This window comes from Danio rerio, chromosome 10 (assembly GCF_052040795.2).
Source record: "Danio rerio strain M-AB ecotype USA chromosome 10, GRCz13ab, whole genome shotgun sequence".
Lineage (NCBI taxonomy): Eukaryota > Metazoa > Chordata > Actinopteri > Cypriniformes > Danionidae > Danio > Danio rerio.
Window position 1 is genome coordinate 37,165,001 of NC_141030.1, and position 15,496 is coordinate 37,180,496.

A 15,496-nucleotide genomic window follows, 5' to 3' on the forward strand; every position below is an offset into this window, starting at 1 on the left:
ACATTTTCAGTGGGTCGCGGAGTGTGTGGTCAAAAAAAATAAGTTTAATTTTAAGCTTATTTTGACTTTTATTTTGAAATGCGTGCACAACAACAGTACTGTTTGACATGTGAAATTTCATTTAATTAAAGCTACAAATGCACATGTATGACCCTGAATATGTAAAGCATGGATTTACATATTTGACAAGAAAAAAAAGACTTAAAGCCTCAGTGTGTCATAGGTAGTGAGGTGCTCTCACAAGTGAGCATGAAACCTTCTAAATTAAAACAACATGTTTTATTAACAGTTCAGTTTTAGTTAATGGTAACTGAACATTTCCTTACCCTAACCACTGTTTGCAGTATTTTTTGTTTTTACTTTGTAATTTTTCTATAATTTAATACATTTTGTTAAACGACAGCAATAAAATATAGTTTATTTATTATTGTTTTTTTCATGATTTATCAGTCAATACTTGTATATGGTAACAAATAAATACAAATTAATTATAATTCCTAAAATTGTATTTTAGTTCCTGAAAATTTGGGTCGCGGCTTGATGACCATGTAAAAATGTGGGTCCCATGGCCAAACCAGTTGAGAACCCCTGGTCTATACAAACACGGCCTTCCGACCTGCCGAGTCCATCTGAGTTACAGAGAAATGCAGAGGTTTTTTTTCTCTTATACAACGTGCGGTATCAAACATTCCACCATCATTAAACACAGTCACTGTCTTTCTCCCCTGCGTGTGTGTTTGTTTTTCCTCTGTGAAATTCAGCGCATGCCCAAATGGAAACTCCCATTTTTATTCAAATCCCCTTTTCCCTCCTCGACACTCCCACCCAAACAGAGCTAGACACACCCACTTTCCTGACCTTTTCCAAACTAGAGGTGTGAAAACACCCTGCTGAAACGAGTGGTTTCATGGCCCTTTAAATATATATTGAAAAATATATATATTTTCATAATATTACAGTTTTGATGTATTTCTTAATAAATACACGTATCCTGGATGAAAATATGAAACTTCAAAACACTGACAAATGTAATCATGCCTAACATTTTAGACGTAGTGTACACCTAAAACGCAAATAGCACTTTAACATGTTTAAAATGATCTGCAGTAACACGAATACCAAATGCTTTTCGTTCATAGGCAGATCTGGAGCAGGGAAAGCCAGTTTTCCTTCCGCCACATTCATCCCTCCTGCAGCCCAGTGATGTTGCCTCTGTCATCAAGCAGTTCCTGCGTGAGCTGTCATCGCCCCTCATCCCTACAGACCTTCAGATCCCCCTGATTCAGGCTCAGGGGCTTGAGATGACACATGACCAGGAAGGGGCCAGAAACAGAACAACTCTTCTTATAACAGCTTTGTTTCCTTCATCCAACGCTTGTGCACTCCGATATCTCTGCACTTTTCTGCGTCAAGTTGCAGACAGGTTTTACATTTGTTTGCTGTTTGGGAAAAAGAAAAAAGCAGCGTACTCTCCTGAATGTCATTTGGTAGGGCACATTTGGTCTTTTATACAGGGTTTCCACAGGTCATGGACATTGTGGAAAGCTCTTTTGGAGAAATTGAATCAGGAATAATTTTTTTTTAATTAAATTCTTTAACAGAGCTCTTATCTCTTAACAGAAGTACAACAGTTTTTGTTTGACATTCAAACGCAAATGAATGCTTCAAAGTAAAGACAAAAATAAAAGGTATTTATAAAGCAAATTTAGAAAGACAATCACTAAGTATCCTCAAGAAAATTCCAGAGGGATGACCAAATGTGCCAGAACATATCAGTGTTTTCCAGTGGTAAAGGTCTGGTTGCCTGACTCAGCCCCATATTGGCTGAATGTATCTGAGCTGCTGACCATCATAAATCAGGGAATTTTTATATATATTATTTGTCCTTGAATTAGAATATCAGGGATTTGTGTTGTTGTTTATCAAAGTAATTTTTCTATACTGTATTTGTATCCTATTATGCTGTTTTGATGCCTATTGTAATCATGATATACTATGTTTCACTTCCATTTTATTCCTTTTACACACAGAAAATTGTCAGCAAGTAAATGCTGTCACCAGTCTATAAATTCAGCATTTTAGTCAAAGTCAAGGAATTTTATATTTGATTTAAAGTGGGAATCGTGTTTATAGACTTTGGATCTGTGCAAATGATAAATGAGTCTGATTTGTTTTTAATATTAGAGATAAAGGGATCATTCATCCAAAAATAACAATTCACTAATTGCTCAGCCTCAAGTGGTTTCAAACCTTTATGCGTTACTTTTTTCTGTGGTACCTAAAAGAAGATATCTTGAAGAAAGCTGGAAATCAGTAACCATTGACTTTCATAGTAGCCAAAACAAATACTATGGAATTAAATAGCTGCCGGTTTCCAGCCTTCCTCTGAATATCTCCTTTTGTGTTCAACAGAAGAAAAAAGACCCAAAACAAGTTTGTAATAAATGACAGATTAAATAATGACAGAATTTCCAGTTTTGAACTGTCCCTTTATGTTGGCTGAATTGTTGAATGTGGTACTTAATCTTAGACAAACGCATAGTAAAGAAGCTCATTTCCTCATTTGTCTTTGTTCAGATGCAGTGAGAACAGAATGGATGCAAGCAGCCTGGCTGTTGTTATTGCTCCTAACCTGCTGCAGTGTCCAACACAACCCAACAAACTCACTCTGGACACTGAGAAACATTTAGACCAGCAGACCTCAGTGATCAAATCACTCATTCTTAATGCAGATCGCATTGGTAATTATGTATAAGATTAGCATTAACAATAAGTTACTCCTTTGCTGGTTGCAGCAATAGATTGATCAGTTTATTTGGGCAAACTAAATATCTAAGTGAAGTTTGTCTTTCAGGTGTTGTTCCATCATGTCTGCTGGAGCCATCAAAATCAACAGGGGGAATTGGGACACCGTCTCCTGTGGGTGGCACTATGTTTAGTAAGAGGACTGGACTCAGTGTTTACAGAAGTCTGAGAAGACAACGAAGGCGAAGTGTTGGTGGTGAGATTGTGATGTGATTGTAATGAAGGCTTTTAGGGCTGCTTATCAGTCTTTTTTTCTTTTTTATAAATAATAACTTTTGGGGTATCTTGGTTATTTTTATGAAATCATATTTATTATATAACATTTAATGTAAGGTGGATATAAAAAATATTTTTGTTCATCAAATGTTCTTAAAGAAAATGTATATTGAAAATAAACAGCACAGCATTTGATGATAAATGTTTTTAGAACACCAAATCAGCATATTAGATTAATCTTCTTAATGAACTACTAGATTTAATAGTTTGTTAGATTAAAAGATTACTCAGTTTTATCATTTCGCCTGTTTTTTTTATAAATAAAGTTGCAGTTTTAATCAAAAGTTATTCTCTCAGAAATATTTGTAGATGCTTTTTCCAAACTGAAGCCGTGTCGTACTCCCACTGAACCAGCAATTGTCTTGGGTGTCGCATCAGGTGAGCCACAGTATTTTGCATATTTGTAAGCGTCTTCTAGTTAGTTATTGTGCCTTAACCAAAAAAAAATGATTTGCTCAACAGAGACTCTTCTTTTAAAAAGCCCCACTCCTCAGTCACCAGTTACAGTCAAACGCAAAGCTGCCGAGGAATCTCTTCCTGAGCTTGAAGGATCAGCAAGGAAAAGGTATTTTTCCAACTCATTCATTAATTTTCTTTTCTGCTTAGCCCCTTTATTAATCTGCGGTCGTCACAGCGTAATGAACTGCCAACTTCTCTAGCACATTATTTGCGCAGCGATGCTCTTGCAGTCGCAATCCAACAATGAGAAGCACCCGCACGCTCTTGCACACCAATTTAAAAACTCCACACAGAAACGCCAACTGATCTAGCTGGGGCTCGAACCAGTGACGTTCTTGCTGTGAGGCGATTGTGCTACCCACTGCGCTGCCTGTTGTTTGCAGCTTATTTTTTTATTCAAGTATAAGAGTTGTCTGGTTGTCAGATACCTTCAATAACTAGTTGCAAAAGGCACGTGTTGTGTACAGAAACATATTTCTGTGCTCATATGTTTATTATTGTTTAGGCGGTCTCTGCATGATCTAAGAGAGGACACAACCACAACCATCACCCAAGGTTAATCTGTCTTGTCTATTGATCTGTGTATTTATTCACTTATTATTTAGACTTAATTATGTATTTTACTAGCTTAATTAGTTGGTCTTTGAGTAACAAAAAAGTTGGTTTGCATATTTCTAGAGTCTGTAGACAGCCGCAGCCCCCTTGAGGATAATTATAGTAATGAAGATCCCACTCCCACCACAACCAAAAAGAGAAGCCACACCAGAGATCAGAGGAAATCACTTAAGTACACCATACTGTGCCAGATTTGATAAACAAATTTTTAGGGATGACGTCTAGTCCTCAAAGAGTGTCAGTCATCTTATCTGTGTGTTCTGGGATTTTCAGGCCTCCAGGACAAGAAGAAAAGATGAATCGGAGAAGGAAGTCTCTTAGATTTTTTACTGTGTCCAGTGGCAGCAACAGTAGCAATGTAGGTTTTTTTTTTTAACTGATTATGTTTTATCATTGTTTTAACTTTTAGTTGTAATGTTTTAATGATCTGTTTGTATATATGTTTAGCTTTCAGTTTCAACAGCAGACAAAGTCCTTGAAAACGGTTTAGAAGAACAGCCTAACACTAAAAGTGGTGCACCATGTACCAATGCTGATGTATCTTCAAATATACCGTTTATCCTCATTGATGGACCAGAAGGAGGTTTGGATCCATCTTTATATTTTTTTTTTTTTAATCGACATAAACACAAATGAAATTTAATTGCCATTACATTTTTATTTACAGTAGTCTGTCATGTAAAAATTATTTCAGTTAAAAATAAGGGACAGAATTGGTTTTTGATTTAAATTTTTTTATTAATGTAGTGGCTCTAAACTCTGGCCCCAGAGGTTCACTGTTTTGTTTAGCTCAAACTCTAATCAAACACTGCTGAACTAGCCAGTCAAGGTGTTATGTATTACTTTAAAATTTACAGGTGAGTTAAATCAAGGCTAAAGCTAAGCTTTAGGGCCTACTCACACTATGCCATCCGAACCGTGCCCAGGACCGTTACCTGGATTGTTTGAGAAGTGCGAATGCTCTGAATTGGGCTCAGGCACGGTACGCTTGTGTGTGAGTGCAAAACGTGTCTGAGCCCGAAACTAAAGACGCGACATGACTGTTAAGGGACCGTTTCTTATGGATTTATTAATCATTCTTACTGTTCAATGAACGCAAACTGTTGAAGTTGATTAAAGACTCAAACCCCTTACTGCACAACAGCTGCACCTTCAGCAAACCTCCTAATTCCTGCAGCACGAGGACTTTGAGTGTTTATGAGCGTCAAAAGTGACGGATCTGTTCTGCGAAATATTTGACTGTGTGTCACTGCATATTAAACGACTTAAACAACATGACTGAAGAAATCTCCTCTGTGCTGAACAAGAACGCTTACTGAACAGCGCACCATCGATGATGTAAGCGTGCCAAGGCCAAAATGTAATGTGAGTGCGGGCCGTCAGGGGAGATGGGAGGGGGGACAAGCGTGCATTGGCCTGGTTTAAGGCAACTGTACATAGTGCGAGTACGCCCTTACAAGAAAAATGAGGAAAAACCTTGAAGTTAGTAGTTTAGAACCGTATTTTCTCTCGTGCAAACTAAACATTTTATTTTTATCTTCCAGTTGTTGTTGGAAGTGAGGTGGATGATGACCCGGATCTTCTCAACTGCAGTTTTGCTGAAAGCCCTAATGACTGTCCAAACACAAGATCTGAGGTGTCTTGTATTCAAGGACAGGACAGTGAGGTACCCTGTGATGATGAATGCTGGACCGTACTTGAAAGTGAGAAATTTGAACCATTGGCAGAATGTGAGCTAATACAACCCGTCACTCAACACGAAGGCTTTCAAGTGAATGCAGGCACAGAAGTAAAGAATGAGCCAGAAGTGAAGCAGCTGGAAGAGCAACCACGTAAAGAGTCTAAAAAGGTTAAGAACAGCTTTAAGAACCGATCTCGTCCTCGTAGATCCATAAGCTTGCCTGAGGTGACGCTGGAGTCATGTACTCATGCATTGGCTGATTTAGAAAAGGAAGTAGTTGGAGCCGAACCTGAGATGGAAGACAGCGTCTGGCCAATGTTCGAAAGTCTGACTCTTTCAAATGAACATGACAATGTTACAGCGGAAAAGAAAGTGGGTAGCAAAGAAGCACAAGAGACGAAAGGGAGCGTTAAAACACTTAAAAACTATAAACAAGACAAAATGGCAGATTCAACTCTTGGTTTTAAACGACCCCATCAGCGCTTATCCATGGCTGAGCGACTTCGAGGTTTTAGTGCTTTGACCTTGCTGCTCCGAACCTCCCGTGCAGCACCTCAGTTTCGGGACAAACCACAGGAATCCCTTCAAAAGGCAGCAGCACGACTTAAAAGGCAAGGTGCCCGGAGGTTCGGACGCTCCATCAGTCATGATGGTGTACCAGAGAGAGAAGCAGAGCAGGATCCAGTGGGATCTCCACCGGCAAATCAAGCTTACCTTGGTTTATGCGACGCTAGCCCAGACTCTGGAGTGGAATCAGTTGATCATGAGCCGATCAATGATTTAATTAGTCAGGATATATGTAAGGGGCCACAAAACTCCCCTAAAGCTCAACCGACAAATGAAGTAGACGTCGATTCTCTGATTTCATTCGAAAACCCAAACCAAGATCTGATTTTGTCTGCATCTGACAAAACTGAATGTGAGTTTCAGTGCAAGAAAACCAACCAAGATGTTGAGGAGCTTGATCTTCACAAACTAATGGATCAGAAGTGCCAGATTGGTGGTCAGGAGGAAGATGATTGTCATGATTCAGATGTTCTTACAGAAGTTCTTTCACCAGATATTGCATCTCCAATGTTCCTTCAGGAGATGGTGCCATTGAATCTGTTTGGAGATGTTGATGACTTAAGAAAAGATCAGATCTCTCCTCTGCCTGAAAATGAGAAAGAAAGCCCCTCATGGCTGAACACCACTCCTCCATTTGATTTCCAGCCATTTGTTTCTTTGGCACAAGATGGTGTGATTTCTGAAGATGACAGAAGTAACCTACTGCCTTGTGATCTTTCCCCTCCAGTCTTTAAGTTCAAGCGATCGATCACCAGAAGGCGCTACAGAGACTCTCCGCGTTGGCCATCGCATGAGGTGCGCATGTCTGCCTGGAACCCCTTACCTCTTTAAATTCAGTTCTTTTATTTTATTGTTTAAATATCAGTTCCTAATTTCTGAGATCTGGATTTATTTGAATATATTTAATTATTATTTATGGAACAGTGCTTTTATTTGTGTTTTACGTTTGTGAACTGTCACAAATTATCTTTGTTCTTAATAAAATCTGTTTTAATAGTTCACTTTTTTGTGTTTTTATTTTATTTTATTTTTTTATACAAGGTATGCCAGGTGTCCTGCATAGTTTAGATCCAACCCCATTCAGACACACCTGGGCTAGCTATTCTAGTAGGTTGGCTAGAAATGTCCTGGCAGGTGTGTGTGGCAAGTTGGAGCTAAACTGTGCAGGACCCCGGCCCTCCAGGACCGGGTTTGGGCACCCCTGCTTTGAAGAGTCAGTTCACACAAAAATGAAAATTATGCTATTAATTCATCACCCTCATGTTGCTCCAATCTCCTGAGATCTTTTTTCATCCTTGAACACAAATGATAATATTTTGGCTCTGGTTTTCCTTAGGCAGAATTGGTCCAGAGATGCTCCAGAACAGAAACCAAAAACTTTCTCAAAACATTCCATGTGACTTCAGTGGTTCAATTATAATCATATGAAACTCGCTGCAAAAAAAACCACTGTGTGCCAAATAAACTAGAAACAACTATGTTCCACCTCTGACTGACTGCATAGGATTTTCTTATAGTTTTTTTCATGTGATGAACCATTGACTCAAGACAATAGACCAATCAAAAAGGGCTCAAAATGTTAAAAAATGACCATTCGCTTCTTTTGACACAGTAAGCAACAGTCAACCTGAATTGAATAAGCAGGTCATGTTCCTGGATTAACATCTATGTTCCTGGAACAACATTCCAATCAGCCAATCAGAATTAAGGGATATGTTTACCGTTTATGTTAAGTTTAGGTTTACGGTTAGGTTTATATGATTGTTATCCAACTATTATTCCCCTTTGATTTTGTGAATAATTTACAGTTATGATTGGGTTTCGGGATATGAAATAGGTATTTATTACATTTTTAAACAAAACTAATGTTCCAGGATCGCATCATAGTTGGCAAAATCAAGACATGCTTAAACAACTGACCAGTAACAAGGACTTGGCCATCTAACCAATCAGAGCAGAATTGACTAAGAAAGGATCCTTAAATGAACTGTTAGAGATAAAAGGTGATTCTGCAGAGTATTTTACGAAAACATCTATAGTTGTTTTGAACATCTATAGTTAGTTTTGAACTTGCAATTCAAATCCAAAACAGTTTTTTTTAAATATTAATTCATTTCTTTATTTAGAAATGTAAAAAAAACTTTAAAAATTAAAACATTAACACTAATTAAATAAACAGGGTTCATACAGTCATGGAAAACCTGGAACAGTCATGAGATTCTAACATGGCATTTTCCAGGCATGGAAACGTTTTGGAAAAACAGAAAAACCCACAAAGTTTTGAAAAATGGAAGTTCATGGACAGTTGTTTAACATATATCTTAATACCTGAAAATAGCTTAGTTGTCTTTACTGGCCAATCACATTATTAGTGGTGTGTAATCTTAATACATTTAACATAGATATAAAAACAAAATGAAACTAAATAGATAGTTGCGTGTTTTACAATATGCTGTAATAAACTTGGATTGGTTTTTTTTTCTTATTTCAGGGAGTCTGCGGGGTCTTAAAAAGTATTAAATTGTTGAACCAATTCAGAGAAATTAAAGGCTCTTAAAACTAAAAGTCTTAAATGCTATTATACATGGTCTTAAATTTAAAATTTTCTATTTTGCCTTTATTATGCCAATTCTGTGGTGCTGTATAAAATCCTGCTACAGATTTAACATCACATTGTTTTGTTTACAGTAGTTATTAAGGCAACGTGTTATTGCTATTCTAAGTCTCTTTAAGGCAAGTTACTTTACGCGGCCATCTTTGAAATGCCTCTTGGGCAGCATGCTTGGGCATTCTGTTTGAATGGGAAAATGTAAAATTCACAAAAAATGTTTGCCAAGCTTACGCTTAAATTTCATATTACGAATCACCAATTAAAATAAACAACATCTGTCTCATTAGTTTCATTTTTAAATGTTTAAATCTCACAAAATCTGCAGAAACTCTTCTAGTCTAAGTCATCATACAGTCATTAGACATCATCAGATTCACCAGTCTATTAGAGATCCATGATTGACTCCTGTACTAGTAGGTGGGGCTTCATGTGCCATATTGACATTACACTTTTCCCCATTCAAAACAGCAAGTGATGTATATAGTCTTTGTCTCTAGGTGCCACCTGCTGGATTAGCATTTTTATTCATTATACTGTATAAATTATGTTTCTTACAATCAGTATTTAGTAAATATACTGTAAGTTAAAATGTCGCCAGTATTACTAACTGAAACCTAAAGTGGCCATGGGGTCCTAAAATTCATGGAAAGAGTCTTAAAAACGGTCTTGAAAGGTATGGAATTTCACTTGCTGATTCCTGCATATCCCCTGTATTTAACAAGTATTGTAGACCTTACATGAAACATTGGGTCATGAAAATTGATTTATAAAATTCATGGAATTTTAGTAGTGAAAATGTGTATGGAGGCACAGTGGCTCAGTGGTTAGCACTGTGGCCTCACAGCCAGAAAGTCACTGGTTCGAGTCCCGGCTGGCACAGTTGATATTTCTGTGTGGAGTTTGCATGTTCTCCCCGTGTTCTTGTGGGTTTCCTCCGGGTGCTCCAGGTTCCCCTACAGTCCAAAGACATGTGCTATAGGTGAATTAAATAAATTAAATTGGCCTTAGGCGACACAATGGCATAGTAGGTAGTGCTGTCACCTCACAGCAAGAAGATCGCTGGTTCGAGCCTCGGCTGGGCCAGTTGACGTTTCTGTGTGGAGTTTGCATGTTCTCCCCGCGTTTGTTGTGTGGGTTTCCTCCGAGTGCTCCGGTTTATCCCACAGTCCAAAGACATGTAATATAGGTGAATTAGGTAGGCTATATTGTATTTAGTGTGTGCATGTGTATGAATGTTTCCCAGAGATGGGTTGCAGCTGGAAGGGCATCCGCAACATAAAACATATGCTAGATAAGTTGGCGGTTCATTCCACTGTGGCGACCCCAGATTATTAAAGGGTCGAAGCCGAAAAGAAAATGAACAAATGAACATTGGCCTTAGTGTATGAGTGTGTGTGAATGAGTATATGGGTGTTTCTTAGTAGTGGGTTGTGGCTGGAAGAGAATAGTTGGCGGTTCATTCCACTGTGGCCACCCCTGATAATTAAGCTAAAGGAAAATGAATGAATGAAAGTGTGTATGAACCCTGATAAAACCTTAAATCATGCACACACAGTTTTTATAACGTATATCATTTTCTCTTTTTTTGTACTTTGAACTCATTTGTAACTTGCACTGTTCAAAGTTTTGACTTATTTAATTGCTTCACTTATCAAGTATTAATATATCCCTTTATTTTTGCATTTAGATTACTGAATTTCCATTGAGATTAATAAACAATCTAACTAACTGTTATTAACTCTAATCATAAAAAGATGCCAGCACTCATCATTATCCTTTATGATAGGATCTAAACTTGCTAATATTTATTTTCTGAGGCCGCTGCTCCTCCCCTTTGGAAGGAAAGTGGAGCTGCCTGTTAACCTCTCTGAGCCACATTCACCAGAGCTGGAGACTCTCAGCTCTCCCTCACGCACAGGCAGCCTGTAGTCCAGGGAACGGAGAGAAGGGAGGAACCTGAACCTGGGATCTGTCCCAGCCGGAAAGAAGAAAAGCGAGGAGACCACATCTCACTTCTGCTGCCGTGGGTTCCTCTAGATCTCCAGTACCATGGCAGAAGGAGCTGAGGGAGAAGAGGAGATCCAATTCCTAAGAACAGTGAGTTACACTTGACAATACCTTACTTCTAATGGGTTTAAAAAAGCTTAGTTAACTGGATTTACACACTTTAAATATCTAGTAAATATCAGGGAGTTTTGGAGCAATTAAAAGTGAGAAATAATGACTTTTAGCGAATGAATCTGACTGGATTGTCATTGAAGTTCATTGTTTAAAAGTCTATGAATTCTGAACTTCACATTCAATTCAATCTGTAGCGCTCTATACAATGTAGATTGTGCCAACGCAGCTTAACACAGATAAAGAAAAGACAATAAAAAGCCATAACAGTATTTCAGATTGTGGAACATTCAGAAAGTAGTGGCTGGCGTACTGTAAGCAATGCTGGTGTAGTTCTAGTTCAATTAAAACCAGTTCAGTTCAGTATAAATGTCACTGTTGTTTATAGCACATAGCATGTTGTTAATGTTGAAGTGGACCACATTTTGATTGCATTTTGTGTGAATGCTTTGTGATGGATGTGGAGTGACATGACCAGGTGTGTGGATTTGCTGGCATTGTTGTCTATTTATATATAGTGCAGTGCAGAGGTTGGATTGTCACTGTTTGAAAAGGGACTTTACACTTGGCACTGTGCACAGAAGCATGACTAAAACACTGCCAAGGTATCTAGACCACAGACTAAAAACAATTTGCCTAATAAAAAAGACCCGATATTGTGGTTGTGTACAGATCATATAGTCAGACTTTTATGGAGAGAGAAGTTCCTCTTTGACCTTTGTGTTGTAAATGACTGACCTGGCGGTGTTAGGGTTATGTCAACATGACCTAAAACTATTCTGCGATTAATTCATTGGAAGGGTTTAGTTTTGGGTTGATCCAGTGCTGAAGTATGGATTGAGACACCTAGTTCTGTGCTGTTTTTGTTTTGTGTCGCTGCTGTCTGTGAGTCTATATACAGAGATGGGATTAAAAGCTTTCTGGCGGGTCTTGAACCAACAGCTGTTTGTTACAGTCTATTTAAAAAGTCTATTACTCGTCCCCCTCCCTACTTTTATGACACCCTCTAGAGCTTTTCAGCTTTTTTGTGTTTGAACATCTTGTGAATGTTAATTAACTGTTGAAATACGGTTTTACACCTCAAACTGGAGGGGGATATGTTTTGTTTTTCTTGTAATATCAAACATTGAGGATCAATTTCAGTATTATTGAGTGGCTGTTGCAGTTTTTATAAATATTTTGTATAAAATATAATTTTATTATTATTATTATTTTATTTTGTATTATTTAAAATATAATTTTGTATAAATTGGATAAAATATAAATAAATAAACACACATATATATATATATATATATATATATATATATATATATATATATATATATATATATAAACTACTACAGATTCTATAAAATTTTAATTGTAATTTTTATTTAATTTAATTAAATTTATTTTATAATTAATTAAGAAAATAATAATAATCAAATGGATTATAATTTTATTTTTAATACAGTGCAAAATTAAATATATCCTTGCCAAGTTTTTTTAAATATTGATTTTATTTCTTTAATTTTATTTTTATCATTGTAGGGTAGCTATATATTATATATACATTGATATAACATAATTTTTGGGTTTTTGTCAATTATATATCTTTTTATGATATGTATTTTTTTTAATATATAATTTTGAGAAAGATCGACGGAGTGGCCAAGTAGGTAGTGCTGTCGCTTCACAGAAAGAAGGTCGCTGGTTCAAGCTTTGGCTGGATCAGTTGGCGTTTCTGTGTGCAGTTTGCATGTTCTCCCTGCGTTTCTGTGGGTTTCCTCCGGGTGCTCTGGTTTCCACCACATTCTAAAGATATGCGCTATGAATTAGGTGAATTGGTAAATTGGGTAGGCAGGATAAGTTGGTAGTTTATTCCGCTGTGGCAACCCCGGATTAATAAAGGGACTAAGCCGAAAAGAAAATGAAAGAATGAATGAACTTTGGGAAAGCCAAATGAATACATGGGAATGTTATTTGTGACTGTGAAATAAAGTGTCAGTTAAGAGAATTTGCTAAATTGTGTAAATAAATCTGCTTAGCAAAACTGTTTTAAAGCCAGAATGATAAAAAAATAAGCTGTGCAAAGAGCTCAATGCAGTTTTTACATAAAACGTGGCACTATTGTACCTCTGAAGCACAACCACAGAAGTCATGCAATAGCAAATACAGCAAAATAGCATCATTTTTTAACTTTGCTTCTTATTGAGTACTCAGTTATGTCAAAAAGCCCTTTATGGTGTATTTGTTATGTCTTAAATGAATGTTAACTGTTGTGAGAATATTGAATGAGTGTCAGTATATTGGATCTGTGCTTCATTAATGTTAATCAGGCAACAGAAGGCTTGCACCGAATCACCGTATTAGAAAAAACTCTTTATTGGGATGTCACTGGTATCTACCCTAGTGACTCTGGCATTGATCTTTAGTTGAATTGGTTAATATGGTATAATTTGAAGTCAGCACTGTTTAGTGTTTGTGTTTGACATGCTGCTTTCTTGCTCTGGTAAAAGTGCATGTTGCAGCAGGTGTTATACCCTGAAATAGAGGGATAGAGAATGAGGAGGAGGCTGGAGGAGACGGGTAGATGGGAAAGCTGATTAAAGAATTATTTACGGCTTGCAATACTGTAATTGTGTCACTGATTGTCCAAAAGTGACTGATGGCATGCTGAAATGTATCTAAAACTCTTTAGAACTTTTGCAATCATAAATTGATTTGACCCCCCATAAATTAAAATAGATGATACAGTTGCTTGTTGGAAATGCCAGTAATTTGTGATTTCCTGTTCTCATAATAATTTTTTTTTTGTTTTGACCCCATATCATATTATATCATAATATGGGGATATCATTAAAAACTTAAATAAAAACTGAAATATACAGTTAAAGTCAGAATTATTAGCCCGCCTTTTTATGTTTTTACCCAATTTCTTTTTAACAGAGAGCCGATTTTTTTTCAACACTTTTTTAAACATAATAGTTTTAATAACTCATTTCTAATATCTGATTTATTTTATCTTTGCCTTGATGACAGTAAATAATACTTTACTTGACATTTTCTAAGACACTTCTATACAGCCTAAAGTGACATTTAAAGGATTAACTAGGTTAATTAGGTTAACTAGGCAGGTTAGGGTAATTAGGCAAGTTATTGTATAATGATGGTTTGTTCTGTAGACTATCGAAAAAATATATAGCTTGAAGGGGCTAATAATTTTGACCTAAAAATGGTGTTCAAAAAATTAAAAACTGCTTTTATTCTAGCCGAAATAAAACAAATAAGACTTTCTCCAGAATAAAAAATATTATCAGACATACTGTGAAAATTTCCTTGCTCTGTTAAACATCATTTGGGAAAATTTCCTTGCTCTGTTAAACATCATTTGGGAAATATTTAAAAAAGAAAAAAATTCAAAGGGGGCTAATAATTCTGACTTCAACTGTATATGCATTCATACAGCACTTTGTAATATCTAAAATGTCCCATTATAGATAAAAATATTCAACCAAAATCTATAATGTTTCATATGCTCATATTCAAAATTATAGGGGTTATATTGTGCTTTAGAAAGAAGTTTCTTATTCTCATTAATAAAAAAATACTGCCTCATTAAAAAAAAAAAATGTTTTTCCAAAAACAACTTCAGTGGGATGAGTACAAATGAAATATACTTGCTTCTCTGATTGATTTAATGCTGCTTGTCCTGTACATATAATTGATAAACTCATATGTTATCATTGCAGTCTCACAATGACTATATTGTCATGACGGAAGCTCTGGGTCTCAGGTTGCTTGCAGAATGTGTCACTGTGAACAGGGTTTTGCACAGCCTGATGGGTAGCATTCCAGCCCTGGAATATCCCAGCAGATGACACACTTACATACATAATACACCATTACACAGGCCTGTCAAGGACATGACCGGTCCAAATTTGTCCATAAGACATGCTCATGTTACATTTAACATTGCATATTCATACAGCCCTTCATATACTTTGAACTGAATCAGTAGGTCAATTATGAAGGTATTTATTCCTAAAGATCCTGTGTATTTAAAATTAATTTGTTTAGGTGTTATTCATAAGGATAATTAGTGGGCTCCAAAACAGTGACAAAACGTACATTAAAAAATAAAAACATCCAAAGTTTGCAGTTTGTTACTTTCCCATTAAGGGATCAATGTTTTTTTTTGACGTCACCTCATTCTTCAGTTTCTTATTAAATCTTGACCAATCAAATGTTCATAAGTATCTGACATGCCCCGCCCCCTTTAAGATGCTTCTCATTTGGTTTTCATTCGATGCGCTTGAGCTCAACTGCTCTCACTGGCAGAGCTGTGATAAAAACAAAACACTATTGGCTGTTTTTTTAAA

The 15,496-nt window shown here is 36.6% G+C and overlaps 2 protein-coding genes across 10 annotated transcripts in view; both read left to right on the forward strand.

Annotated features, from left to right (window-relative positions):
• The window catches only part of zgc:153345, a 9,694-nt gene extending 2,292 nt beyond the window's left edge, over positions 1–7,402 (forward strand). The window contains 10 exon segments of the mRNA NM_001077613.2: positions 1,140–1,423; positions 2,578–2,741; positions 2,855–3,001; positions 3,379–3,459; positions 3,544–3,646; positions 4,046–4,095; positions 4,219–4,327; positions 4,429–4,513; positions 4,603–4,738; positions 5,700–7,402. Of these exon segments, the coding sequence (NP_001071081.2) occupies positions 1,140–1,423; positions 2,578–2,741; positions 2,855–3,001; positions 3,379–3,459; positions 3,544–3,646; positions 4,046–4,095; positions 4,219–4,327; positions 4,429–4,513; positions 4,603–4,738; positions 5,700–7,234 (2,694 nt within the window). The 3' untranslated portion in view covers positions 7,235–7,402.
• Positions 7,403–10,888: 3,486 nt separating this feature from the next.
• The window catches only part of ryr1a (ryanodine receptor 1a (skeletal)), a 129,479-nt gene continuing 124,871 nt past the window's right edge, over positions 10,889–15,496 (forward strand). For all 9 annotated transcript variants that reach the window (XR_015501323.1, XM_087271025.1, XM_087271028.1 and 6 more), the window contains exon 1: positions 10,889–11,111. Coding sequence is in view for 8 of the 9 variants with exons in the window: in XM_087271025.1 (XP_087127151.1) it covers positions 11,064–11,111 (48 nt within the window). In the remaining variant the exon portion in view is untranslated. The remainder of the gene's footprint in view (positions 11,112–15,496) is intronic.